Source organism: Semicossyphus pulcher, unplaced genomic scaffold (assembly GCF_022749685.1).
Source record: "Semicossyphus pulcher isolate SPU_LCO1_2020_fin unplaced genomic scaffold, fSemPul1.0.p SCAF_13, whole genome shotgun sequence".
NCBI lineage: Eukaryota > Metazoa > Chordata > Actinopteri > Labriformes > Labridae > Semicossyphus > Semicossyphus pulcher.
In genome coordinates, this window is record NW_027211637.1 from 9,670,163 (window position 1) to 9,697,460 (window position 27,298).

The 27,298-nt window shown below is 38.1% G+C and overlaps 1 protein-coding gene across 1 annotated transcript; it reads right to left on the bottom strand.

The window, feature by feature from the left end:
* Nucleotides 1-469: 469 nt before the first annotated feature.
* LOC138589524 (oxysterol-binding protein-related protein 2-like) lies at nucleotides 470-27,298 on the bottom strand. Its single transcript, XM_069659848.1, has 14 exons — nucleotides 27,225-27,298; nucleotides 14,829-15,197; nucleotides 12,080-12,206; nucleotides 10,385-10,460; nucleotides 10,103-10,237; nucleotides 9,565-9,662; nucleotides 9,287-9,469; nucleotides 8,987-9,094; nucleotides 7,743-7,832; nucleotides 7,311-7,431; nucleotides 6,662-6,787; nucleotides 6,202-6,325; nucleotides 5,690-5,780; nucleotides 470-4,446 (listed from the first exon to the last, which is right to left on the bottom strand). Exons 2-14 carry the CDS (start codon nucleotides 14,863-14,865, stop codon nucleotides 4,344-4,346), a joined length of 1,419 nt encoding a protein of 472 aa, XP_069515949.1. The 5' UTR covers nucleotides 14,866-15,197; nucleotides 27,225-27,298; the 3' UTR covers nucleotides 470-4,343.

The window sequence follows — 27,298 nt, forward strand, 5'->3', positions numbered from 1 at the left end:
TTCACTGACAGCCTTTTTTCACCTATATAACACAGCAAAACTCAGTCAAATCCTCTCTCAAACGGTGCAGAAAAACTAGCCCATGCATCCGTCACTTCTAGGCTGGATTATTGCAATTCTCTATTATCAGGCTGCTCTAACAAGTTTCTAAAGACTCTTCAGCTGGTCCAAAATGCTGTAGCACATTCATTTACAAGAACTAGGAAAGAGATAATACTTCTATTAGCCTCTCTGCACTGGCTCCCTGTAAAATCTAGAATAGAATTTAAAACCATCTCTATCTGAATGCATTCATGTTATCTGTATGCATGTATGTTCCATGAATGCATGTTACTAACTTTATATCTATCCCAGAGTTTTTGCTCTCTCTATTCTAGCAGGTTTCTGTATTCTTTTTTTTTTTTACTCAGTATGGACAGTTGTCAGTATTATTGTATTTTAAAAAAGGAGACACAGTCAAAACTGAAATTAGGATTTTATTAGTAGACATATTCCCCTGTTTATGTATCTACCAAGCTGTCCACAGATTGGATATGACCCCCTTACTGTCCCCCACCTGAAAATAAAACATCTGGTACAATGTTGTCACCAAAAACTGTTTAAATACTATAAAAATAAATCAATTGCACAAAATAATATGCCATTTTGCTTGTGATTACCTCTGTGCAGCACTTGTACTCATATATATAACATGACAACTCCATGATACAGTCCAAGAGAGGGAGGGTAAAATTCAATAGAAGGACCAACACTCAAAGCAACATCAAACCTAGATCTAGTTTAATGACAGAGCAATAGTCTTGTGATGGTAAAAGTCTGAATTAGAACTGATGAATTTGGTTGTTCAATATGTTCACTAGACATTTGGACCATCTTACCAGGTGAAGTGAAATTACAATCAGAAACTATTCATTTATTCCACACCTCCTTTGATCTGGTTTGGATTCATTTACTACTGTAGCATTTAACCAGTGTAAAGCTCACACCATTCTGTTACCTGCATCTAAAGTAGTGTTTGTGACATGGACTTTTTGATGACAACTTGAAAATGAAGTGATTTTTTCGGGCAGGGAAATAACTAATTTATACTTTAATTCTAGCAGCCAAAAGAATTTAGAAAGAGTGACTTAACAATCTGTCTACACACACACTGTATTGGTTAATATATCTGACACTGTAAGTAAATCTAACAAAAAATGTACACGTGTAAAGAATGATGTTAACTTCAAGACCTGTTTAGATGCTCTGCTCCTCTTTAAACAGATCGATGTGTTTTTCAGTGAAAGAGGAAAAATAAGAGCAGTTTTGAAAATATTTTTTTTTCATAAAACCTCAAACATCATAAATAATACACATACAAGAAACAACAAAAAAAGCACAAGGGAATGAAAAAACAGGAAACAGAAAAATCCAGGCACAAAGAATGAAATTAAAATAGATTTAAAAACAGACACAAAAAAGTGTAGTTGGTCCAAGTTATGATACAAGGCTGGTTGTAGTGCCAAGTAGTTCAAGTTAAGTTAAGAATTTCCAATTTTTTGGAATATATTAAGATAAACTTAGAAGGAAAAGTCATTACTTTTTAAGCTTAGAAGCAAAAGATGTGTTTAAAGATGTGTTGTTGGGGGTGAGGGGGAAAGTGAAGTCCCTGTACAATAACAGATCAGGCATGTACTGTTCATTTTGAGGTGCAAAAGTTGCATAGAGTTGGTAAATGACTAATACCGCATGGTTCTAAACGCACTGAGGAAGTAGTGAATTTCAAATATCTTGTATTTAAAGTGAGTGAGTTAAAATAAGGATATCTGAATATCATGCACAGTTGGGCAGCTCAATAGATTTGTTGCACTTTCTCTGTACAGTATGTTAAGACGGGTGTCACCAAGAGGATCATGTTCCATATTTTTGGCATAGAATCAGATTCTCACCAGTGCAAACAGGATTGCAGGTAATGTGAAGAGTATTACAGTGTGATGATGGAGGGTTGTTAACTCTTCGTTGTACATTTCTCTGATTGAAATTCTGATGCGAGATGAAACAGGGTTTTATACAAACAAAACTTTTGACTGGATGTTTCTGCATCCACACAAAGCAACACATAAGGGGAATGATCATTTTAGTTATCCCTGGATCTGTAATTTAATTACATTCATGAGAGGTGTTTTTGCTTTTATTTAACTACATTTGGTTGGGAATGAAACTCTTGACTTGTTGATAGTTTGTATAACAATCAGTGTTAGACAACAGTCCCCTTGTGAGTAATGTAATGGCCCTCTTAATAGTAATTTTGCATTTTTTGTGGTTGCTTTGAATACCATCTTAAGTCTTTGTAGTCAATTTGTGATATACTTCTTGTCTCTCATCATTTGTCTGTTTGTAATCATTTTTCATTATCATCTCTGACAGTCATTTTGATTGTATCTTACAGTGAGTTTGTATTAATTACAGTGACTTTGGGTGGTGACCCCATGGGCCTCTGGGCCTGTGCCTTACTCAGGAATCAGCCCATTCTCTAACATCCAATCCAGCTGGACATGCCGCACCTTACATTATGTTACACTTACATGAATAATGTTTTATTTAATCATGCATTATTGTGAAATTAACAATATCAATCCTCATTATTATATTAATATTAAATTACCATCATTCACATGGGAAACACACTCTCTTGTAGTTAATATGGCTTTACGTGTCTGTACATATTGATACATTCTTTCACATGATAAATGTGCATGTATGCATGTATGACTTACATTTACCCAGTGTTCTTTTGTCATCACTGTCATTCACTTTAACACAGGTGGTGGTTGTGTGAAATTTGGGATTTAAATATCCTCTTTAAATTTAAAAGTCCTTTTACAGTGCGAGACTTAACTCTCTAGGAGTGAATTTAGTCTCCCCCATCACTTGAAGACATTCAGATTTTAACTCCTTTTTAGATTCCACCAGATTCCTGCTGTTTCAAGTTTGTGTTTAGGTCAGTGTCTTTGAGTTGAAGAGTATCTACACCAGCTGCTAAAGCCTGATTTCTGAACCTTTGTGGAGGGGGAAAGTATGAGCATGAGTCAACTTTCTGCACTTGTGTAAAGCCTGTTTTGAATGTCAGTAAACTTCAGCTGTGACTTACTTATAGCAGGCAGCACAGTAAGCCAGTTATCCAGGTTGCATATAAACCTGCAGTTCAGTGCTCTCACTCTCTGGTGTCCTGCTGTGCTTAAGCTATTTCTATATACCAACACAGAGTGAATCACTTTGTTAATCATACTGTACATTTTACTGCAGGTAAAACTAACATCTAAAGGCTGAGTGTTTAGACATTTAAATTTTTGAAAATGCCAACAGTTCGGATGAGCAACAGAGCCTGTGCTCTGTTCATCTATCATTCTTATGTTTTTTCACGCAGAACATCAAATCGGATGTGGTGTCTTTTCTGATCCCAATCAAGCTGCACATTCCACTCTGCTATCGGGGAAACATCCATTTTCTTGTAGTTGTCTTGATTTATTTCGATGCATTAAACCTTCAATTGAGGGTTAATGGGAGAGTAACAGTAACATAATAAATGTTGATATGACACACGGAAAGCAAAAAGCTTAAGCTTGCTTCAATTTCTCTTTTCTAATTTGACTTGTATTGTTTATAATTTTGTTCCTTTAAGACTATATATTATATTTATTGTTTGAGTGTTTCCACATAACAAAAATCATCCTCAAGATCCATCTTCAGTCAAGGAGCATTCACGTCCCTGATTCCCAGTTGACAAGTCGTCCGTCCATGTCCATTACTCCATCACCGTGATCTTTACTCATTAAATGACGTGCCTGGTGCCATTCGGAGGCTTGGCAGATTCCTCAGATGAGAGCATTTGATTGTAAAAACATTCAACATTTAAATTGGATCTGTGAGTTTTTGGGCCATTAATAGTTTCCTAACATATACAATAGTTTAAATGTACAGTTCCTGACCGCTGGGACGTGTCAGGAATAAAAGGGTTCTTGTGCTCTTGAAGGTTGCCGAAGCATAGCGATCTGAATGTTTTACTGGTAGTGACATGACCAATTCAAACACGATGGTGAGAAGAAGACAGAGGTGAAGATGGTCTAAAATCTTTTACATGTTAAAAAAAGACCTGAAGATTCAGTGGACAAAAAGCAGGCTGCTGACGGGAAATTGGTTCCTTTGTAGGTCCTTCCAATCTGTGCTGGGTGTGTCGATCAGTTTAAAGATGAGGATGAAGGCTTTGGAGGGAGATGGTCATTGGAATTCTCTCCATTACTTGACAGGCAGATCTTTGCAGGTTATGGAGGAGGAAGAGGAAGATGATGAAGGCTCACGGGCTATCAGTAGATATCGGGCAGATCTTGGTAGTTCCTATTGAAGTAGCCACCAGTGTAGAGCCAGCCCTGGGAGCTGGTGTATGGGTTGGTACCCATCTGGAACCACCTGGAAGGAACAAAGACAAATTAAATGTCTGTAGAATTTAACTACATTAAAAATTTGTGAAGCACAATCCAAAAAATGTTAATATTTAACGTTGACATGATTTTTAAATGTTTATAATTTACTCTTAAATTTGTGATGTCACTTTTGGAATATTTGAATATGTCTGCTTTATTTGGTTTTTTTTAATGGTAAATGGACTGTACCTCTAAAGCGCTTTTCTAGTCTTCCGACTTCATGTCACATTCACCCATTCACACACATTAAATCATACGCTGATGACAAAGGATACTCTGCCAATCTCCAATCAGGGACTAACTACATTCATACACCGAAGGCTTTGGGAGCAATTTAGGGTTTAGTGTGTTGCTCAAGGACACTTCGACATGTGACTGTAGCAGTCAGGGATCGAACCCCCAACCTTCCTATTGAGAGACGACTGACTGTACCACTGAGCCCCAGCCGCCCCGTTATAGGTATTTGTTCTTTTTTTATGTTTATATTGTGCAATTTGAATTTGCATCTATTTAAATATATGGATTATTAATTTATGCAACACTGGGTCAGCTGTGGCTCAGTGGTAGAGTCGGTCGTCTTACAATCAGAAGGTTGGTGGTTCGATCCGCAGCTCCCTCAGTCTACATGTGGACGTGTCCTGAGACAAGACACTGAGCCCCAAATTGGGGTATCATCGTCATTAATCGGTGTATGAATGTGATGACTGATTGATGGTTGGGAACTTTAGGTAGCAGCCTCTGCCATCAGTGTGTGAATGGGTGAATGTGACATGTAGTGTAAAAGCAGCTTTGAGTGGTCGCAAGACTAGAAAAGCGCTATATAAGTACAGTCCATTTACCATTTACCATTCACTCTCCAGTGAGACATGGATGTAATCTCTGCAAATTTAGGATGCAGAACTAAAAAAGTCAGAGAAGACATGTTTGGTACTTTGACCTACAAAATGTCTCATATTCAGTATAATGCCATCATAATTCATTCATTTAAATATTAAACAAGGAGATCATTTACACTTTATTTCTCTGAACTATCTTTACATGTAACTAGTCTTTAGTGTTTTTCAGAAAATTATTCACTTGATATTCCTCAGCAATCGACATGCAGGCCAGTTTGTTGTGAATGCTCACAGCAACAGAGCTCTGTTCTGTTCTGTTCCTGCCACCACTATGTTTAATTGAATATAATTGAAAGTTAGAGTACATGTGTATGTGTGTTTCCTGTTTCCTACCTGGTAGACCACTCCTCCTCATTCTTGGCTCTCTCCTTTCTGGCACCTCGTTGCTTCTCTTCCAGTCTCTCCTTTTCCTGACTGGCCTCATCTGCACAAAAACAACACACATACAACATTTAGCACATGTATCAAGTTCAAGAGCCTTGTGACAGAATACATTTACAATTTCAAGGTAATAAAGTTTTTTTGCATTTTCAAACACCTGGAGAAACAAGATGACATGAGAAAGCGACACAGACATCCAGCAGGTGGCAGCGTTGACATGTTCTGTCTATACAGTATGTGGCCCATGAGAAGTCGAGACATAACACTTTCAGGCATATTATTCTGCAGCAGAAATTCAGCATAACATGGTTTCTCTCAGTTACTGGGAGAATAATTTGAACATCAGCTGTCACTTCTGATTATACATTTATTTTTTTTATAAAACAGAGATTTCTGTTTCTGTCGGATGTTCAGCCAAACAGAACTCCATTAAACACTGATAAAGGGCTTTAAAATCAAATTACCCATGTTGCCATTCTCCATAGCTCTGATGTCAGGCCTGAAGCGACAGTCTGTTGGGGCCAAGATGGCTTCCATGCCAGGCTCCAGCTCATTGAGAGACATTGCAAAGTTGGTGAAGTTGTACATCTGGAAAAGGAAGAGATGGGAAACGAGATATTAAGTGTTTGTTAATGTAATCTTGAGAAAAAAAAATGCTGTTAATTCATTCACATTTGTCTGATTTGACTTTAATGTGCTGAATCAATGACTAAACTCACAGAGTATCAACACTGTTTTTGTAAGAAAAAAAATCACTTGATTAAAAGCTGATGAACTGTATTCTTTCTTTCCTCCACATCCAGCTTGAAGATTAGTGTTTTGACAAAAATGACAGATTCACAGGGGGCACGTTCAACAGCAACCTTTTTTAAAAATACTCATAGGTATTTTTAATAATCCCATGAGTGTTTTTTATTTTAATACCTCAGCAGAGTGTGCTGGTCTTGAGTCTATCCTCCACAGCAGAGTGCTTCCTGGTACGACAGAAACCGTTTCTTGGACATCAGGCATGTCGTCTGCATCATCGTTCTCTGCTCCATCCTGCTCTTCCTACCAGTAATAACATTCATTGTAACTGTTGTGCAATCGAAATGTTGGAAACCACATCCTTCATGACTTTATTTGTTTTCATCTACATACAGTTACCATCTAGGTCGTGTCACATATCTGAAAGCTAAACACAATATGCAGCTATTACACTTCACTGCAAGTAGCCAAACAGACTACAGCTGAACAGCTGAAGAGCTCAGCACCAAAGCCTGTTGTTTTACCTGAATAAGACCACACAGAACGCTGAAGGACAGCAAAAGAAATCAAGATAAAACACCAAAATTATAAGAACACAGTTTTAGAAAACAACCAATTAAGTAATATTCAGAATTTGAGTAAAAAAAAGGTAATACAATACTGTGTTTTAGATTTATATGTGTATTTGCATTAGAAACGTTAACATGCTTTAGCGGCAGACACAAACATTCTGAACTCACAGAACAAACAATTTCAAAATAAATACAGTTTTAGATGAAATAAGAGAAAGGTGTCAATTTAAAGTTTTTTCAAAACTTATCCTCACATTTTTTTGCTTCTTGTTATCTCCTTTCTTCTCTGACTTCTTGTGGGCCTCGTAGGACTGAGGGTCAACACTCCACATACACTCAGTCCACTTCCCATAGATGACACAGTGCTTCTTTTTACTGGACAGAAAGAAACACAGAAAACAGGAGGGAGTAGAAAAGGATGAATGGGAGGAGGAAGAAAAAAAGAAATGTATAGAAACAGACAAGAGGCGGACAAGAAAAAGGAAAAACGGTGAGTGGGGAACACAGACAACAATAGGAAGCAAGGAATAGATAAAGATGGTGGAGGGGAAGAGTTGCAAGGAGGAGATAAGAGAGCAGGAACAAGAGCAGAAGGAAAAAAAGAAGCAGCCCATAACATCAACTTATCAAATGCTATAAAATATGCATATTTTAAATCATGCAACAATATCAAAATAAACTCTGACCTCTTATCCTGGATGTATCCCTCCACCTTGTGCAGCTCTCTGTAAAACATCCCACCAGGCTTGAAATTCAACACACACTTGTCTCCAGTGCTGCGAGAGAAAAGAGGAGGAAAGTGGAACTCGTTAACGTCTCTGTACTAGCTTGTTTGTCAAAATGGTGAACTGTGACTGTGAAGTATAATTATATAATTTTTCCTAAACACTAGCATATTGAAACTTTTTGGATTGTTTGTGTTATAAACATTTAGGCAAAACACATTATACCAGCACTGAATTAAATATCTAAATAAATATATTTTTACTTTATTTTATCATAAACAAGATGCTGTACATGATATACGATGTATAACGTGAGGTTTCTGGTCTACACAAGAAGATACCTTCTCTTTTTGTAATTAAGAGTACTATTGCTACAATTAAACAAAATAATTAAACCCTCAATAGAACTGGGGTGTTGTTTATATAAAAGGATGTTATTCCAAACCAAGACTGACTGACTATGCTAAAAAAAGACACTTTCAATTCAGAGCAACAGTGGAGCTCAGTGCCAGTAAATGGTACACGGCTGTGATTTGACTACTTCACAGCTCCTGGTGTGAATCTGTGCAATTGTGTGAATATGACTCACAGCGTGACCAAAATAAGGATAAAAAAGCTCTGCAGAGCTTCCCAGGATAAATAATGTTAAAAAAGTGCTGCAGGGTTTGTTTGCCTGTGAATACACACAAAAAGTAAATAAGCTGAAGTCTTACGTATCAGAGTTAACACTGACAGAGTAAAGGAAGGCGCAGAGCAGGAATGCTGGACAGCTCTGTGAGCAACAGACGTCACAAAGACTGGACTGTGGAACTTGACTGTGGTTCAGTCTCTACAGCAAGAACTAAGGATTCAAATGTGTGCAGACTTTGGAGTGTGTGTGCATGTGTGTGTGAGGCTAAATTATGTTGTAGGCTCTCTTGACTGCCAGTAAAGGTCAATCAACTGAATAAAACTTAAAACTTATACCTACATTGAACTTTAATGTATATTAGAATGAAAGAAAAGAAAATAAGCTTGCAAATTTTTATACTTAACTGTTATTAAAAAAAGTAGTTTGTTAGCAAGCAGGTTCTTGCCTCTCATTTTTAACTCTTCTCTGTTTTTCAGCTTATTTATAAAACCTTTCGTTTGGGTCATCATAGTTTTACATAGTCAGTTATGTTACAAACAAACATATATATTCTATAAAATGTTTAGAGGTTTACCTGTGGTTCACTATTTCCACTGTGCCATACTGCTCGATCCACAGTTTGCCCAGGATGACATTGTGTACACAGCAGAAAGGGTTACTCCATGTGTACGCCTCATTGTGCCTGGAGGAAAAAAGGATAGATGTTGAGGAAGAATAAAAGAGGCATGAAGGACAAGCAGGAGTATAGGAGAAGAAAATGAAAGAATCACAGATGGGATAAAGGAGAAGGAAGGAGAGACAGAAGATCAAACTCTATATTTGGATTAGGAAACCGGGATATGAACACACATCATTTTCATCCTTTTGGACTCACTTGAGTAGCTCTAGTGTGATGGTCCCTTTCGGCTCAGCCTCCACATTCTTGCCCCAAAACTTGAGTTTGGGGTAGATGGAGCCGTGGAAGACAAAGTCCCCAGCCAGGCTCTCTGCATGGAAAGCACTGACTGGGGGATGATGGGATACCTGCTCCGATACCAGCCGGTAACCCTGGTCCTCTCTGTAGAGGGCAGCGGAGAAGAGAAGATAAAATGACTGATAAAAACTGAGTGACATTAAAACAAAAGTTATTTGTCCACGTGTGTGTTTGTGTACCTGGTGAGTTCATAGGTTTCTCCCAGCAGAGGGTTGAAGGGTTTTCCAGTCCTGTCCCACTGAGAAGCAACAGCTGACACAGCAAAAGCAGCTACTGCCTGAGGACAAAAAATACAAAACATGCTAATGAGTGTGTGTGATGCGATGTTTGTCTATTTGTGTGTCAGCTGGGTTTTCATGCAAGTTGCTTGACTGATCAGTGGATGTATTGCAGATCCATGCAAAATCGAATGCATTTGATCTGTGGTCATTATCATCTTCATTATGTAGCTCCCTGTATTAACACCTCCAAAGCAACTGTAGACATTACTCTATTTTTATAAACTGAGCATGTCAGTCAAAACTGTTCTTGAAATAAACTAATCTAAGTTAACCTTAAAATGCTACAATAAAAAGGCTTTACATAAGATTACTTACAAAGTACTGGTTGTTAAACATGTTCAAACAAAGACTTTAAGACTATATTTGTGTAGCTCCAATTGTTGACATTATTTAACATATTATGTTGTAGTTATTTTTGTGTTTGTGTGTGTCTGACCTGCATGCGTTCTATGGAGTCGGACAGAGAGCAGGCTCTGTTGATGAGGTATGTGTGTTCCATGTATTCTGTGATTCTCTGCAGGAAGCTCAGAGGCTCGTTGAAGACGATGGGCATTGTGATCTTGGACAGTTCCTGAGCAAAACACACAAAATCAAGTCTGTATTTTAGATCTGAACTTGTGAAATAATGTAGATTTGAATATATTAAACTATCAACTTTGGGGATTGTGCTGCCGTCAACTACTGTATGTGGATTAAAACATTTTCTGTGGGTCCTTACCAGTCCGATGCATTTCTTCAGGATACTCCAGACACTAACAGTGTTTCTGGAAAACATGGGTGCAGGTAATGACGTCCTGAAATAAAAGAAATATTTAAGACTCAGCTCAGACTTTCAAGAAGAATGCACTTTGGCATCTCAGACCTAACTCATGATAACTTTGTTGACACCACTATAAAATAACTTCTGTACTTTCTTCAAGTTCAACCACATACCACATATGGATTCTTATCTTCAGCATAAAAACATCTCCAGAGATGATGGTGATATAGAAACACACAGAGAGAAGAAAAATGTTTTGCTCCCTCATGCTGGCTTTCAGTATTACTATGATGTTCATCGGTACCAAAAGTATCTCATCTAACAACTGGTCAGAGTGAAAACATAGGTGTGGTAGGTTGTTGATAAGCTGAGCATGTGGTCTGTCAGGTCTGTTATCAGGGCTGAAGATACTATAGTGCTACATACAAGGCTCTCTTTCCTAGAAGGGCTCAAGTGAAAGTGAATGGAGAAGTGACACATTTCCACTTAGATATTTGCAATAAAATAAAAGTAATCTTCATTTTTGAAGAGAAATTATTTAATTCTCCATGTAGAACATTGCATGAGCAGGAGGCAACCCAGCTGAGACCTAATAACGTGCAGGGAAAAGTTGTCTGTCTAAGGATGCCTGTTGACGCAGCCTGTGAATCAGCTTGTTAAGTCAACCGTCACTGGTTTAAGAACATAAGGCCCATTATCTATTTCAAAAGCACTCACTTTGCCAATTCATTGTACAGGGGCAGAGTCCTCCACGCGCTAAAGCTAGTAAACAAGTTGCACAAGAATGGCAGAGAAAGGTAGCTTGGTACAGCTAACAATGACAATGATATACTCCACTCCTCTTCCCAACCTTCTCTTGTATTCTGCACTGTGAGGCAGAGCACATCACTGTGTTTGGGGTGAGTGGCTTTGACATTCTTCAGGGTTGGATTCTCACAAAGAAAATTTGCTTCAAAAAAAGTCACTTACCCCAGCTTCAAAATGTACTCCAACAAGATCAACATATTTTAAGATTCTATGGATTATATCAAGCTACAAGAAAGTGGCCAAAGACGGCAGTTAGAAAGGATATACAGAGCGTATATACTAAAGGATGTTTCAATGGAATCGACTTATCACATTGGTGTAAACTGGCATGTTTCAGAATGTTGCAGATCACAACAATGCAAAAAGTGGCAAATTTGTTGTGAAACTTTGATCTGAACTGGCCTTAAGTCACACTACACTTTAGTGATTAAATCCAGGATTTTATCAAAATCAAATCCCCTTTCTGAGATTCCTGGACTCACTACATCTATGTGTCTTTCTTGGTGTGGGCTGAAGGTTATCATAAACACTGTAACAAAGTATTTTCTTCCAAACCACACTAAAGTAACGTCAACTTTACAGTTTTCAGCCATGGAATTAACTCATCATTTTGCATTTGGCTCAAATGTCTGAAACTGAAGTGAAATTCTGTGAACAAAATACCAATATAACACAGGTGCTGATCTTATAGCACGGTTACATAAAGCACACAGTCCAAATTAAGTAAGAGTTTGACCTTACACAACACATTGAACTGGTTTTAGTGGGAGGCCTCAAGACATGATGCAGCTACAAAGCAACAAATAAAGACTACGGGTAGAAAGTGGTGCAGGAATGCAGCAGCACCTGTGTTTCTTGATGCCGTTCTCCTGTGGCACAGATCCATTGTTCTTCTGGCTGCTGCCGTCAAACACCAATGCATCTTTGAAACTGGCCTCTGACACCCCTTCATATGACTCGTCAGAATCAAGGCCTGGGGGGAAAACAATGTCACACAAGTTTAGATTTATAACATCTCTTGCAGGAGCCGATGATCTGTGCAGAACACCTGCTCATTCACCACTGAAATGTAGAGAAGTGGTAGAAGACATAGAAAGTTAAATAAAGTCTTATCTCTCAATGATTTTTGCTTGCAGGTGGTTTGGGGTCAAATATGAATATTTTATTTGCAACACCGAACAGTCACATGCATATTATATTTGCATGCTGTTTTGCATTAAGTACTTCTTGCCTGTGTTTGACTGGCAAATTTTATTGATTGCCTGAAACAGTTTAGATTGACTAACCTTTTCCCATACATAGCAGTGGCTCCCTCTAACATCGACTCTCAAGATGAAAAAGCACCATGTAAAGAAAATGCCCTTGTGCAGCGTGCCACATGTGTCACGTTTAAATATTTGTTTCTGTTGATGTCAGTCTACTTTACATTATTATGACTAAAGCTGCATTATAAGCCTGACAACAATAGTAATACCTGTATGTGATTTCGCATTAATTGTCTATGGGAATACCTTCTCCACTTTGCCTACATCTGGCTCTCAGCCAGAACACAAACAAGCTTTGTGGGTATTGAATACTGCAGGGTGGTGGTGATCTCGAGGTGGGGCTTTAATAATAGTTAAAATAGACCAGAGGATTCTCAAGAATTTTACACGCCTTCTCGGCTGTTAGTGTTACCTTAAAGGTATGAGGTGTGTATTATAACACATATACAGATATGCATAAAACATAAAGGCCTCTCACATGTAGAAACTGGAACAGAATATTACTGACCAGCTAGAGCAGTAGGTTAATTGAAATTTTATCGAAATCATAATATGGCCCACTGCACTTTTCAAATCGCAGGTGAAATGTGTGTCAAAATACCATTATAATTTAAATATATTGTGCATAGATGTTCTTGCCTACACATCATACACAGACATATCTTTGTTTGGTAAAGATCCCCGCAAGCAAAACACACCTTCATAATTTTACTATGTTTTTCAACTAAAATGACAATAATAAGGTAAAAATTAGCATTCCCTTCAAAATCATATCGAAATTGCAATAATAGTCAAAATAATGACAATTAGATCTTTTTCTTTTTTTAAATGGTTCAAGTTCGAGACCAACCAATAGGCACTATTGGACCAGAAAACCAACTGAAAATCTCCCTATCAGAACCAATGACATTAAAGGGTGACAAGATACAGAGAAAGTATTTGATTCTTTTTTTTATTGAATCCTAGTTAGGTTCAATGAGGGAAAAAATAGTTTATGAGACCTAGCTGGAAGCCACCTGACGATGACTAAAGTCGAAACTTGTTCCCATGTACTCACGAAAAATTTATGTAACCTGGTCGCCGTTTGTCTCAGATAAGTAAGATAATCATAATAACACAAAGACAGGTGGAACAATAATTGTACGTCAGAAAGGGCGTGTAGCAATTTTATGTCAGCTGTCGGTGAAGGTACAAACACAATGATGACAACAAAGAACAACACCCTGCTTTGCCCTGCTCTTCAAGTCTCCAGCCCTGAAACAAACATGAATACATAATCTATTAAATGGACACATGGGAATAATAATTAGAGTCCTTCTACAAAAGTAAAACACTCACCATGACCAAATCAATGTTGGTCGAGGATTATTACTCATAATCATTTCCCAAGATTCATTATTGTTAACACCGCTGCCATTATTTTTCTAACATCTTAATTCAGTTGGTTTTATTGTGAGTGCAGCCCCCTCAACTTCCTGGTGTTTAAGCAAGTACCAAAACAAAGAAAAGAATATATTTACGCTCCATAAAACCCATCTGCCTAGTTTCATCAAATATTTCTGTAATTAGCTAATGCATGGATATCAACTGTAACATTAGCATGCCCATAGGTGCTAACTTGAAGAACAACCTGTCTCATCTCTCCACAGTTGAGGAAATCTGAAACCACTCATTAAATATCATTATACTGTCAAGGGTGTTTGTGAATGAATTCAACTGCCTTGCTCAAGACAGGACAAGCGATAATGAGAATTAAGCGCTGGTTTTTGGCAGTAACTACCTATGTGACACCCTCACTTCATCCCTTCTCTTTCTCTGCTAGATATATAAATGTATATAAAGTCAAATCTTCAAACTTTAATGAGCACTTAAATTAACTAAATAAACTTCCAGCATATCAGTCTATTTCTTCTTGAGATGTGAACACGCTCTCACAGAATCCAGGCTGTTGTTGACATAAATGATCATGAGCATGAGACCGCAGATCTCTGAATTATTGAACTAATCATCAGACTAAGCCAGGTTGGGTTCCGCTGGATGCTATTATGCTTTTATGATTGAGACAAAAATAGAGACCATCTAATTAGGACCCACTACCTCTTGCAGCAAAACCAATGTGAAAATCTTTGATGAATTAAGATCATAAAATAAAAGTGATTGTTCATGTTAAAAATATTGGTGAAACTCAAAATAGAAACTGCGTATTGGTTTTTTTCAAGAGAATGATCATAAAACCATATGCAATCTGATAGGAGCCAACATTTTTACACACACACACACACACACACACACACACACACACACACACACACACACACACACACACTCACCTGTGACGGCATCGTAGAACTCCTCCTCATTGCTCATCTTCTACAGAAGCCGTCCAGTCGTTTAGCACAAATGTTTGACTCCTAGCACATGTTCCTTTTGGTGGCCGCCACTCAAGAGATCCTCTCCAGGAAGATCTGTCAATGAAGATCCCTCTGAAGTGTCACCACAGCAACAGGACAATGTTCGTCCAATATCCAGGGAATGTCCAAAACTTAGTATGAGGGTGCTTTTTAGCAGATGGTTAGACCAGAAAAGAATCAAACCAAGAGATGTTTGCTGTTTGATCAACAGACAGCTCTTGGACAACTGGTAACTTCAGAGATCACCTTGTGTTTCTTTGGCTTCGATGGTGGAAGCGAATAAGTAACCTGTAGAGACACAAAAAGCAGCCGTCATTTAAAATCAATGACTGAAAGAGGATTCTTTTGCCATCAAACCTGTGTATAAAAAAGCCAAAAGTTAGGACTGACAATAACACGAGAAGATCTTTATGTGAACACAACATAAGCCCCCTTTGGGTTCTTGGACTATGAAAAAATAGTACAAATCAGGTCTGTCTTTAAACATTTACTGGAATTTATGTGAGACAGCTGGAGGGTGAACATTCCAAAGAGAGCATCCTGCTGATAAAATTGTGCATGGACTACAGCAATGTTCTTTATACTTGACCTCTATACACCGCCGTTGTAAGAGTTCAGATATCTCTAGATAACTCTAGTTCAGATCAGAGCTTTAGGTCATTCCAGACTATCTGGCTACCTTCTAAAAATCTGCTTAGTCTCGCTGAGCAACAAGTTTGTCTATCATGGCTCACTGAGTGCGAACAGAGAGAGTTACATAATCCGGACACCAATGCCCAGGAATTCTGGGTCTTTGTCATGTTGTGATTAAACTTATGACCCGTAACTACACCAAATACAGATCGAAATGGTCCAAATAGTCCAAAAAGTAGGAAACCTTTGGGGACATGCGAGCATAAATTGCATACATTTCCCCCAGCCAAATAATATTACAATTTAACACTGAACAAGTGTTGCCCTGACAACCTGAGTGCAAAAATAGAATATTTAAAAAGCAAGATTCCTCATATGGATGGTTTGAAATAGCATTCAGCTGAATGAGTTTCAATAGTTTCCTTCCTGATCAAGTGTGTGTTTACATTTTAGGCAGTAAAATGCTTAACATGCTTTGCATGCATATTTTGCAAAGCTAAAAAGATAGTGTCATCAAATGTATCCCTTGCTGTGGATTTACAGACAACATTGTAAAACATTATTAGCTCTAAGGCTCTTGGTTGTTTCTACTGTAAATGAAGTCCAGGACAGTACAGCCATGTAGTTATGATAAAACTTAGCAATAGACACATTGACAATAATTAGACAACATCACTTAAAGACCAGCTCCAGTCATGTTTTAAGACATAGAAAATGTTCTGCTTGAAATAATAAATTGTGTCTGATATGTTTTTTCTACAAAATACATTTAATTACCTTGTAAAAATCCTCCCAGGGCATCTCCTCCTTCTCCTTCATTAACAACTCTGAATCTGCAAAGTCCCCACCCACTAAGTACAATGTTTCTCCTTTGGTAAAATTACAGACAAAAACAAAACACGTCTCTGCCATCGTTTAGTGGCAACTTGTTGAAACTTAGCTAGCTTGAAATTTAGTAGTAACGTTAATGTTAGTAGTCAGTATTGAGTTTGCAAAAATTGTCATGTATAATGTCATCTATACTTGTGCTTCTATTCAAAATGCCTTTATTTATAAATGCTGCTTTACGAGGTACACATAGAGATTATTTTGACTTACACAGCAAGGCAGTCTTAAGAAAATACTGACATAATCTCAACCTGTATGTGTCAGCATTTCAACTTCTTTACATCCCTGCAGTGCAAATTTCCCATCCATTCTGCTGTAGAGGCATTCATTTCTGATGGTCAAATGCATAGTTTTCTCTGCCTATGACTCAGTATTTTTCAACAAGGTAAAAGGGTTTTGCCTTTGTATGACCCTCGGCACACAAATTAACTTTGGCCTCTTTGTCCATGTTTGATCTGGCAGACAGTGAGGAGGACAAGCTGTTCTAGTAGCTAATAAAAGGCCTAACCTTGCATTTTTCTTAGAATTTGTTGCTATGAAATAGATGAACTAAGATCACTACCCACTAATATAAACCATCATCAAATGATATCCAGCAAGAAGCTTATCACAAAAAGCTTGGTAATTCCTGGTACCTAAAAGTCCCATAAACTAGGACAGTCTCAAATATTTAAAAAGTTTAGCTGTGCATTAAATCTAGATTGGAGGAAATATGACAACTTAACTTTTACAGTCTTAATATTTCTTTTTAGTCTTAGAGAGCGATACCTTTACCAAACTCTCGCCTTCTTTACTAGAGTGACTGTCTTTTCTATCAAAACATGACCAAGCCTAAGATTCTGTTCAATCTTATCTTGAATCTATCAGTGCATCAGTACTCAATGTTCTACCCATGTCAAGAGTCAACATAAACCTTAAAGGGCTGGGCTAGTTCAGATTCTTTTCTTAACCCTGTAGCAACACTCTTCTAGAGAGTTCTAGAAGATGCTACAGAACCTTTTCTGGGGGAAATCACTTGATAGCTCGTCATTATTGATGTGGGGTTGTATGAGAACCTTATCAAGAGGCAAAGCGCCGTCTGACATCTTAAACTGATATTGATTTTTTTGGGACCTTTTTTTAAGTGGCTATGGTGCTTTACGGTCCAAACCTCATCCACAGCGTAGCATGAGGTTTACATAGTTTTCATGTTGGTTGTCTGGCTAGCTACTCCAAACAGGGGCAGTCTGCATCAACATATAAAGAGATGTCAAAGCTGAGCTACACAGAGCTCCTGCCGCCTGATATTCTGCTGATAGTTTGACAGTAAAACAGCTGCATCAATTTAAGGTAAGTCTAAAAACTTTGGTTGGCAAAAACAGAGCTGTTTTAAAGTATTCCTTAAGGTCATGCTGCAGTTAATGAGAAAACAATACCTCTTCTGAACAAAAGTATCAGGCCATTGTGTGCGGACTTGTAGTCACAAAATGTCAGACTAAATCATATTTTTGCCTTGAACTTTGCATCTTAGAAACACTAACTGAAACGTTGCTATGAAGCTATGAATAAAGTATACATGGCTGAAAATCTTATTTGCATGAGATATTACAGGCTCACCTTTTTGCTGATCACCTGGGCCACACTGTGCAACCCTACAGCTGAACTCTGGTATCCATTCATACTAAGGATAATGATGCTTTACTAACACTGCCTGTAATTGTTTAAGATCTGATCTACATGAACCTCATGAAACTCAGTTCTGAAACTTATGCCATCAAATAACAAAAAAAGCATCACAATGCATTACCAGCAGTTATGTAATTTGACTAGATGGCAGCAGTTAATTACTTTGTCTAACTACAATGAATTAATAATTATGAATAATTCTGTGAATTATTAAACATGCAAGCATGTATCTAACATATCATAGTATGGCACCCTGCTTGGTTGTAAAGCAACCATATTCCATAACCATAGCAAATATACTAAAAATAAAGCTGCAAGCTATTAAGACAAAAATGGGAACATGAACAATGAACAATGAACAATGATTTCAGTAGTAGTTTAACTTCCAACTATGTAGATAGATACATTTAGTTCCCCATCAGTTTTCACAGATTCCACTGACACAGGACATTTAAAGACACAAAATTGAGTAACTATTTGTCTAAGAAATGTAATGTGCTGCTTCTGGTGCAGACAATCAGATAACTGTATCTCCAATTTATTATTCCAGGGAATCATCAACGTTATTCTCCTGATCCTATTGGCCTCAACTATTCAAATTGGCCTCTAAGAAAAACCAGAAGTAGCAACCCCACTGTCACAATTTGAAAAGGCCAATAACTTCAATGCCAATCATTCAAAACCTTAAAGACAATTCCATTCATAAGTCCAGTGTGCAGATACTAGCCTAGTAAGTACTCTCTGTGCTGTCCTCTGAAGGCTGACAATATAAAACACAAAGCCACAGGGACAAAGAGATCAAGCACCAGATACAAACAGAGAGAGGGACACGGAGAAAGAAACTAAGAAATTAGAGCTGTTGCCATGTGAGACAGAGCCTAGCACTGAACAATGATACAGCATGGACAAACATGCACAACTCGCTTTTTACACACGCCTACCCAAATAGGCGACACCTCTGCAGACCGTGAAACATATACCACAAATCATTTCCACACACATACACACTGAAGCGCACAATAAGATGAAAGCTGAGAGTGTGAATGCAATCAACAACAAAAAGGACAACTTCATAGTGAACTGAGCATAAGACATGTTAACCTGAAACAATTCAAGTTTCCTGAAACAAATGATGAATTACTAGAGTTTAGCCTGTATCTCATCTGAATAGAAACCTGCATGGCCTGCCCAGTTGCTTCTCAGAAATGAAAGCTGAACCCTTTCCACTGCAGATTTATTCCCAGGAGCCCCTTAACCTTTTCACAAAACACCAGCAACAATCAGGGAGGAGTCTGTTCTGTTGAACGCCACTGAATGGTCCAACACAATCCCTGAGACTGCAACAGCTATTGTAAAGTGTTCATTATGATTGCAACAAAGACTCGCTGTCACTAGTATTAAAAATTAAGACATTGGATACTAGAGTTGTTCAGATAGTGGCCTCCGATACTGCCTAGAACATAGTATTAGATATCAGAAAGTATGCCAGCGAGTGCACCGATCCAAAACCATCGTGTGACAGTAACAAGCAACAGCAGTTTGTTTGTTGCTAGCAGAGTGTTATGCTGCACAAAGCTAACAAAATAACAGCAATACATTATGCCATGTTAATATATAGCTACTTGCAGGGACAATTCATATACACAATGCACCAGCCCTCGCAGTCGTGTTTGTCTTAAGTATGTTGTTTTTTTGTCTATTGTCTTGTTATTTGCACTATTTGTTAGCACCTCGTACGTGAGAAACAACATTTCGACTTGACTTGACAATCAGTGTTTTTTCAACAATGTAATGTTTACTATTCTAATCGCACTAGTATCAGAGGGTTACTTGATATAGGTTAATACTCAAGTCTTTGTATCCAAATCTGTATCGAGAAGGAAAGAATTGTGATTTTATAAAGGAGAAAAGTTATCACAGAAACTTGTTGCTACCTTTGAGACATGTGTCTTGCTTTTCTCTGATTGCATTTTACCTCTGAACATCAACATTCAAACATCACAGTCACACAACAGTATGAAAAAGAACAATAAATAACACTTGGCTGTTTTTATGCTTAACGGCTGAAGATTTGTTGCTTGCTGTTTGTAAACACACATTTCGTTGGGCCCTCGTTCCCTGCTCAACAAGCAGATAGAGCTGCATGGAGCAGTGAGGTTGAGAGTGAATGAGAGTATGAATTGCAAGAACAAAACTGTGAATCACAGAAATACTAAGTTACTTTTTGATAGTTTCAAGGTGTTTATGTTCTACAGCAGTGGTTCTCTGGTCTTGCCTCAGGACCCACCACCACCTCCTTAATGACATTTCGTGACCCAAATTTCTACAATATTTCAACCATTCAAATGTATTTAATAATAATTTAAAAAAAAGATAAATAGTGTTGTTTTGACCTGAGAAAGATCAAAACCATCACAGTATGTCAACATCACAAAAAAAAAGTGTGAAAAAACTAAACTACTACTGCACGCACATTATAGGTAACTCATGTCCTTCAAAAGAAAAGAAAGTTGTGGCAAAAAGTCGATGCTGTGCTTTTTTTCAAGCACACATCAGCGACCCACTGAAAACAGCCCCGCGACCCACTTTTGGGTTCCCACCCACCAGTTGAGAACCACGGTTCTAAAGCACAAGCTACATTTACAAGTACTCATGCCAAACAACCCTTCCGGAACCAAATTTTGAGTGGATCCAGCTGACGCCATGTTCAATCCTACCCACACTGGAACCTGACTGCAACATATTTTCCAACTCCCTATTTCTGGCTGTTATTGTCTTGAGGCTCCACAACACTAATGAAATGTTGATGCCCTAAAGATGTCCCAAACCAAGCCAATTAAGGAAATACAGGCAGAAGAGTCCCACTCTGCTGACACAACCACCACCATGTTCATAGGTGACGATTAAAGTGGATTCTTTTTGTATGAATTACCTTGTTTTGAGGAACTCATTATACCTTTAAACAAGATAAAAGAAAAGTCAAAGATGTCTCCCAAGCAACAGTTAGCCTACTTTTTAACCCCATCATCTGGGAAGTAGTAAAACACTCAGAACACTTTAGGAATCAAGTATGTTGCAAAAAATAAAACAGTTTTACTTTAAATATGTTTTCAGTTCTTAGACTTTCCAGTACTGTTCTTTATAAGGAAAACAAAAGACTGTCGAGTGGCCATCTGTCAGCTGTATCAGAGCTCACAGAAGTGATCTGTCAGCTGGTGTCTATGGCCTAGTGACATCTTATGTCCGTGACTCACTGTTTTTATCTCAACAACACAGAAAAACATCTTACAAAAAATCCCCTCAATTACATTTCAGCTAAATTTATGTTGCATGAGCTGCCCTTATAAAACATCATCGACATCATGTAACATTTGTGGTTGGATGGTTCTGTGCTGTCTGGGGGAATCAAATGAAATTGAATCACAAGACTATTAGCAAGCAAGCGTTTGAATCTCAATAGCCCACAACCAATTTTTTTAGAGAACAACCTCAAGTATGAAATCACATTCACTCAAACGCAATCACAAGACTAATCTTGTCGTCTTGCCTTGAGTGAACTGACCAACTTAAAAAAGTAGATGCTAACATCAGCAAAATCTGTCCTGGTCTGCAGAGGAAGGTCTTGCAACAGTGGCTACATTAAAGGAATAGTTCAGATTTTTTGGTTGTATGAGGTATTTACTACAGTGGATGGTGGTCAGCACTGCCTCTGTTTGGAGTAGCTGACCAGAGTACTAACATGGAAGCTAAGCTATGTGCCACTGTGGATGAGGTTTGAAAAAGTAACTTATAAGCTTAAAAAAAAAACTTTAAAAAAATGCTGTCAGAGGACCCTTTGTCTATTGATTAGGTTCTCATACAACCCCACATCGAACGTCGAGCTATCATTTTATTGAATGCTCAGCAGAATGGAAATAAAATTCAAAAGATACAACAAAAATATAAAGTACCTAATCAGCTTCAATCACATACTGTTGCAGCAGAAAAACTAAAAATAATAAAATAAAATAAAAAAATAAAAATAAAAATTGTAGGGAAAAATCCCATCTTGTCACGTTTCCTTCTCGTTTTCACCTCTTTGCATCTCTTATTTCTCCTTCGATGGAAGCAAAACAACATGCTGAGAGGTGAAATGGTGAGAATATAAGGGGTAAAATAACATCTAACCTTTTTTACAATCTCTACATAAAACATGTTTGACAGGAACCTCCAAAGAGACCTCTAGATTGTATCAGTTAGCCTTGGATGAGGACATCAACACAGGAAGTAAATGGCAAAACAAATGGGGATAAACACTGTCCCACCCCAGCTCATGACATGCGCGCGTGCTCACACAGACAACTGTTCTGCAATTTAGCTGCCATTCCTACTCAGTAACAACTACAAAGAAGTGGTGCACAAAATAATTGCTTTTTAAATTGTCATCCCGACAAGAACATGCGCACTAGACACATCTCAAAAGGCTGTCTGAATTGGAATGGGCCCATTTCAGTTCAGTCACATGAAGCCCCAGATAGCTGTAACATGCCATCCGATTGGTGTTAATTTGTTGGTGAGTTCAAGGTTACATAGCAAGACAAAAGAGAAAAGAAAAAAGAGCAAGGAAATGGGTACACCATGACCTTATAATGGGCAAGAACAGCATTGCTGTACACAGGTACTTTGTAAAACATGCCAAACAGCAGAAAGACAAAGGAACTATAATTTCCCACTGAAATTAGCCGTTGACGTGGGTTTTTCAGACCCGGGAAGACCTGCTTATAGATGCCGATTGTCTCTTTTCTCATTGCCAGTGACTCCTGTCGGTCTCTTTTGTGCTGCTTCACCGCCTGGTCTGACATCACAAATGCGCCGAACAGGGATAGTAACAGTGAAGATGTTACGGTGGTTAGGTCTTTATTGTATCTATTCAGTCTATTCATCCAACTCGGCGCCAACAAATTTGGAACGATGTTCGAGCGCTGCTTGGACGGAGACGGGCTGAATTTGTAGCTGCGATGACAAGGAGTTGCAGAAGTTACTGACTGAGCATAGCATCCTGCCGGAAAGGGGTAGGAGATTAGCGTGTCGACCCGGGTTTTGTGTTCCCATCAATGCCAATCGGAGACGAGGCAGTTATTACCTGGATCTACTGCAGAGTCATTTGACCCGGGTCTGAATGCCAATTGTAACCTTTCCCATTAAACAAAAAAGCTGGATGTTAGCGGGTGTTAGCTGTTTTTTTTACCAGTGGGAAATCATTCAAGTAACAAGTTACATATTCACACGTATTGATAGCTGTCATAAATTCATTGAAATACTGTATAGCACATCTCAGGTTTTCCTTATATCTTGCTGACCTCCTATAAAAAGATTTTTTTTTTACCAGATCTAGCCACTGTGCCCTGAAACCACACTTCATCTTTCCAATGTATTTATTAATGCATAGCAAATAAGGATAGGCGAAGGATTACCAAAAAAAGACCAATAAAACTACACAACTAATGCACAGTTGACTAAGTCATTAAGCTACTAACATGTTATGAAAAAAGTTTGTCATGTCATGAAATTTGTTGCAATAAAGTTACTTGAGATCTAGGCTTAAACTGTGTTCTGCGTTTCTGCCTCTGACTGAAGCAAAGAGTCGTTCCTCTTAATGTTCCTCCTGCTAGAACTCCTGCTAGTGTAAATCCTTTGGGAACACAACACTGTCTCATTCTGAGCAGGATGCTGAGTACACAGTCTGTCACACACACAAGCAACCATTCAGCGTAGTGTGAGTCAGCACGTTCCAGCAATACCTGCTGGGAGGTAAAACCTGCTCGGATGAGTCTGACTTTCATACCTGGTTTAAAGATAGAAAGCCTGCTCCGCATCTCGCCTCGAAACTTCTACACGTGTCCACCCTTAAATGCAAACACTGTGACACTCCTTTCTGAGTGCATGTAAAACACACGTACAAAAGCAAGTTCTGTGATCAATATTGTTTGCTAGCGTGCAGCTGTGTGATTGGTTGGTTCAGCTGTAAAATCTGGTTACGCTAGTGTTTTTGTCCTGTGAGGTTACAGGGCAAGAAACACTTTTATTCTAGAGGAAATAACAAATCATGTCACTACACAGAATTGGACTATGTATCTACTTACATTTTCATGTATAAAACACAAGCAAGATATAGATAAATATAGATCAATATCTATGTTTCTGATGATCAGCAATTTTGTCCAATAATGACATAACTCCTACTAATTCTGGATCGGTAACAGGCCCGTTCTCACAGTTTCTCTCTACTGACCAACATGCACTCTCTATGACCGTGAGTCAATCATAGCACAGCTAAACAATACAATGGCTGTGTATCAGACAGACTCCTGATTTGCTGCCTGTTTCTCTGCTCTATCCTAAATTATACATACAGTATTATTGTGTCTCTGTTGCCTGGTTGATTGCCTAGATTATCATTAGCTCAAACTTTGCCTTATCCCCATGATACGACACACTGCAGATATGAGACAAAAAAAAAGAAAATTAAGTCCAGTGTAACTGTAAAGAGTTATAGTACGGTTGCAAAGTGAGACTGAGCAACCTGTTAGTGTCTTCATATTAAATGCTCCACAGGAAAAATTTGATTTTACAGGTAGCAGGACACATTAAAATCTACACTATTTCTTTTTTTTCTGCATCTACATTTTCTGGTAGACCAAAAAATACAATAAGTACAACATGCGTGCCAAAATAGTCTTAGTTTTTCTTCTTTTCAATCGGCTTTAGTGTGTTGTTGCCATCACTGCAACATCACTCTAAACTGTGTTGAAATCTGGCTTTTAGGACATGCCTTACAAAATCTCTTTCCTGTTACCTTAAACTTAACCACAGCAACTCAAACGTACACGCGTACTTGAAATATCCAGATAGGTGTTTACAGAATAAACACCTAAGGCGACCACTGAATACACAAACACAGAGATCTGTCGTATGTAAACCCGCCTCACTCTGCTGTTATATCGGATGGAAAGCAGTCCGCTGGTACAGAGTGATGATCCCCTCTCAAGTGGAGACCATTACCATAGCACCTAACTAAGGGGGTAATTAAGGCACCTTTGGGAGGAAGACACACAACAAAATGACAACAGCTTTAACTCCTGGGAAAAAGGTCTGGTGTCTCGTGTAATGTTAGAATAAAAATCTGCAGCTGCCTGCCTTCCTATGGACATCTTGTAATTCAAACATTTTTTAACGATATGTTAAGTGTAATAAGACCAACAAAATGTAAAATACTTCATTAGATCTTCAAATGGTAGTGACATGATATAAAAATGAATCAAAGCTACACTTTGATTAGAATACAACATCTCGCACATTTTTATCCACATTATCGAGTTCCGCTACTAGCAGTTGTTTCATATTTTTCTTTATTACTTGATTAATATTGTAGCTTACAACTCATGAAAACAATGACAAACAAAATCCCAAAAAATGAAAAGTTACCAGAACATCAAATTATCAGTTGCAAATTAAATTTTCATCACAATATGTTACAATCAATCCACTGAATTATAATTTAAAATGCAATTTTGAATTAAAAATATGAAAAAATACAAGTCTGCTGCTCAACTTTAGTAAAGTATCTTTTTGTATCAATTAGTAACATAGAAACAATTTTTAGACTACTTGTTATTTATCTACAAATGATAAATATGCATTGTGTCCTGTCAATGTCAACAGGATGAAGTATCTTGTAAGTTTACCAAACATTTGTCTGCACTTTTGTCCGTCATTGTAATGCAATGTTCCCGAGTGGTAGTCAAAACATTTTTTCATATACTAAACAACAAGATATTGGTGTCTATGTAAACAGCCTCTCTGCCTCAGTGTGAGCACTTTTTCACGGTTTCATCACAATCAGAGGTCAGTTGACGCAGGAGCAGTATCTCTGCCCCTGAGGGTTATGTCTGCTCAGGGAGAGCAGACAAACAGCCTGCTGTGTCAGTGCAAATGTTGGTGTCCATGACTTACAGTGCACTGACATTAAAGACAAAGCTTTGTTTGGTCTGTGCTGTGTGTCAGATCTAGATAGAAATGGAGGCAGGGAGAAGCCGAACAGGCAGGGGAACATTCCCACTGTGGCTGAAGCAGTAAAGCGCGATAAGAGGTGACTTTAACCTACGCCTTGCATGAGATAAGTACTGCAAGTGACCCTGGTGTTTCCTCACAAATCTTTCTTAATGTTACACAAGGTAATTTAGGGGTTTCCACACAGTAACGTGTCTCTCCTTCCTGATTGTAAACCTTTGTTTCTGTGACTTCGTCTACCACACATTTCACCTTGGGCAGATTAGAACTGAATCAGAATCAGAATCAGAAATACTTTATTTACCCCCGTGGGTAAATTCTGACGTTACAGTTGCTCTAATACAGAGAGATGCATGGAGAAATATATGGTATAAAATAGAAGTAAGAAATCAAATATGTGCATTATATATATAATAAAATAAAGATTAAATGATGAGAAGTGGATCTATAGGGAATTAAATATGATTGCCAAAATAAAGTTAAACACAAAATAAGAGTTATTTAAAAATTGGCAATATATGGCAGTATTTATGACAACGTATTGCACAGTTGAATTATTGCACAATTATCCAGCTTATGCACAGTAATAGTTCAATTCTGACAGTCATAACTGATAACTGCCTAGTACTGCCTGCTCCTACATCAAAGAGAGCCCAATGACAGAGTAGTTATGTCACCAAACTAAAGCTTTCTTAACAACTGTGAAGTTGCAAGAAGAACCCATCCCAAATGCTATGCTAACGTGAACTGTTTTCTTGCTAACATTAGCAAATACAGCAACTAATAAAATGGCTTGCCAATTTAAAACTTAACTAAGGCCGGACAAAGAATTTGATTCACTAATCAAATAGGCATATTGGGTACTTCTTGTTCCTAACAAACACACTCACACCAAGCTGACAGCTCCAACTCTGACAGGACGTCGGGGGGCTTTTTGACAGCTAGCAATTGACGTTAGCGGCTCTGCTAAAAAATATCGTTAAGTAGGAGAGTTAGCAACCTTCCTTGTACACAAAGCACATATTGCGGCCTTGAAAACATTACAGGAAACCTCCGAAAGTAGAATGTCTGTCTTCTTACCTGGACGGTGTGTGGAGGATGTCAAGTCCGGAGAGATGAGCAGGAATTAGTGTGTAGCCTACGGTTGACACAGA

Bases quoted from the DNA above. Each gene is read 5' to 3' on its own strand.
- LOC138589524 (XM_069659848.1), bottom strand. From the start codon at position 14,865: ATGAGCAATGAGGAGGAGTTCTACGATGCCGTCACAG. The intron at 12,207-14,828 runs GTGAGTGTGTGT...TTTTCCCCCCAG, and splicing joins GTTCTACGATGCCGTCACAG to GCCTTGATTCTGACGAGTCA. The intron at 4,447-5,689 runs GTAGGAAACAGG...TGTTCCTTCCAG, and splicing joins GAGGAGGAGTGGTCTACCAG to GTGGTTCCAGATGGGTACCA.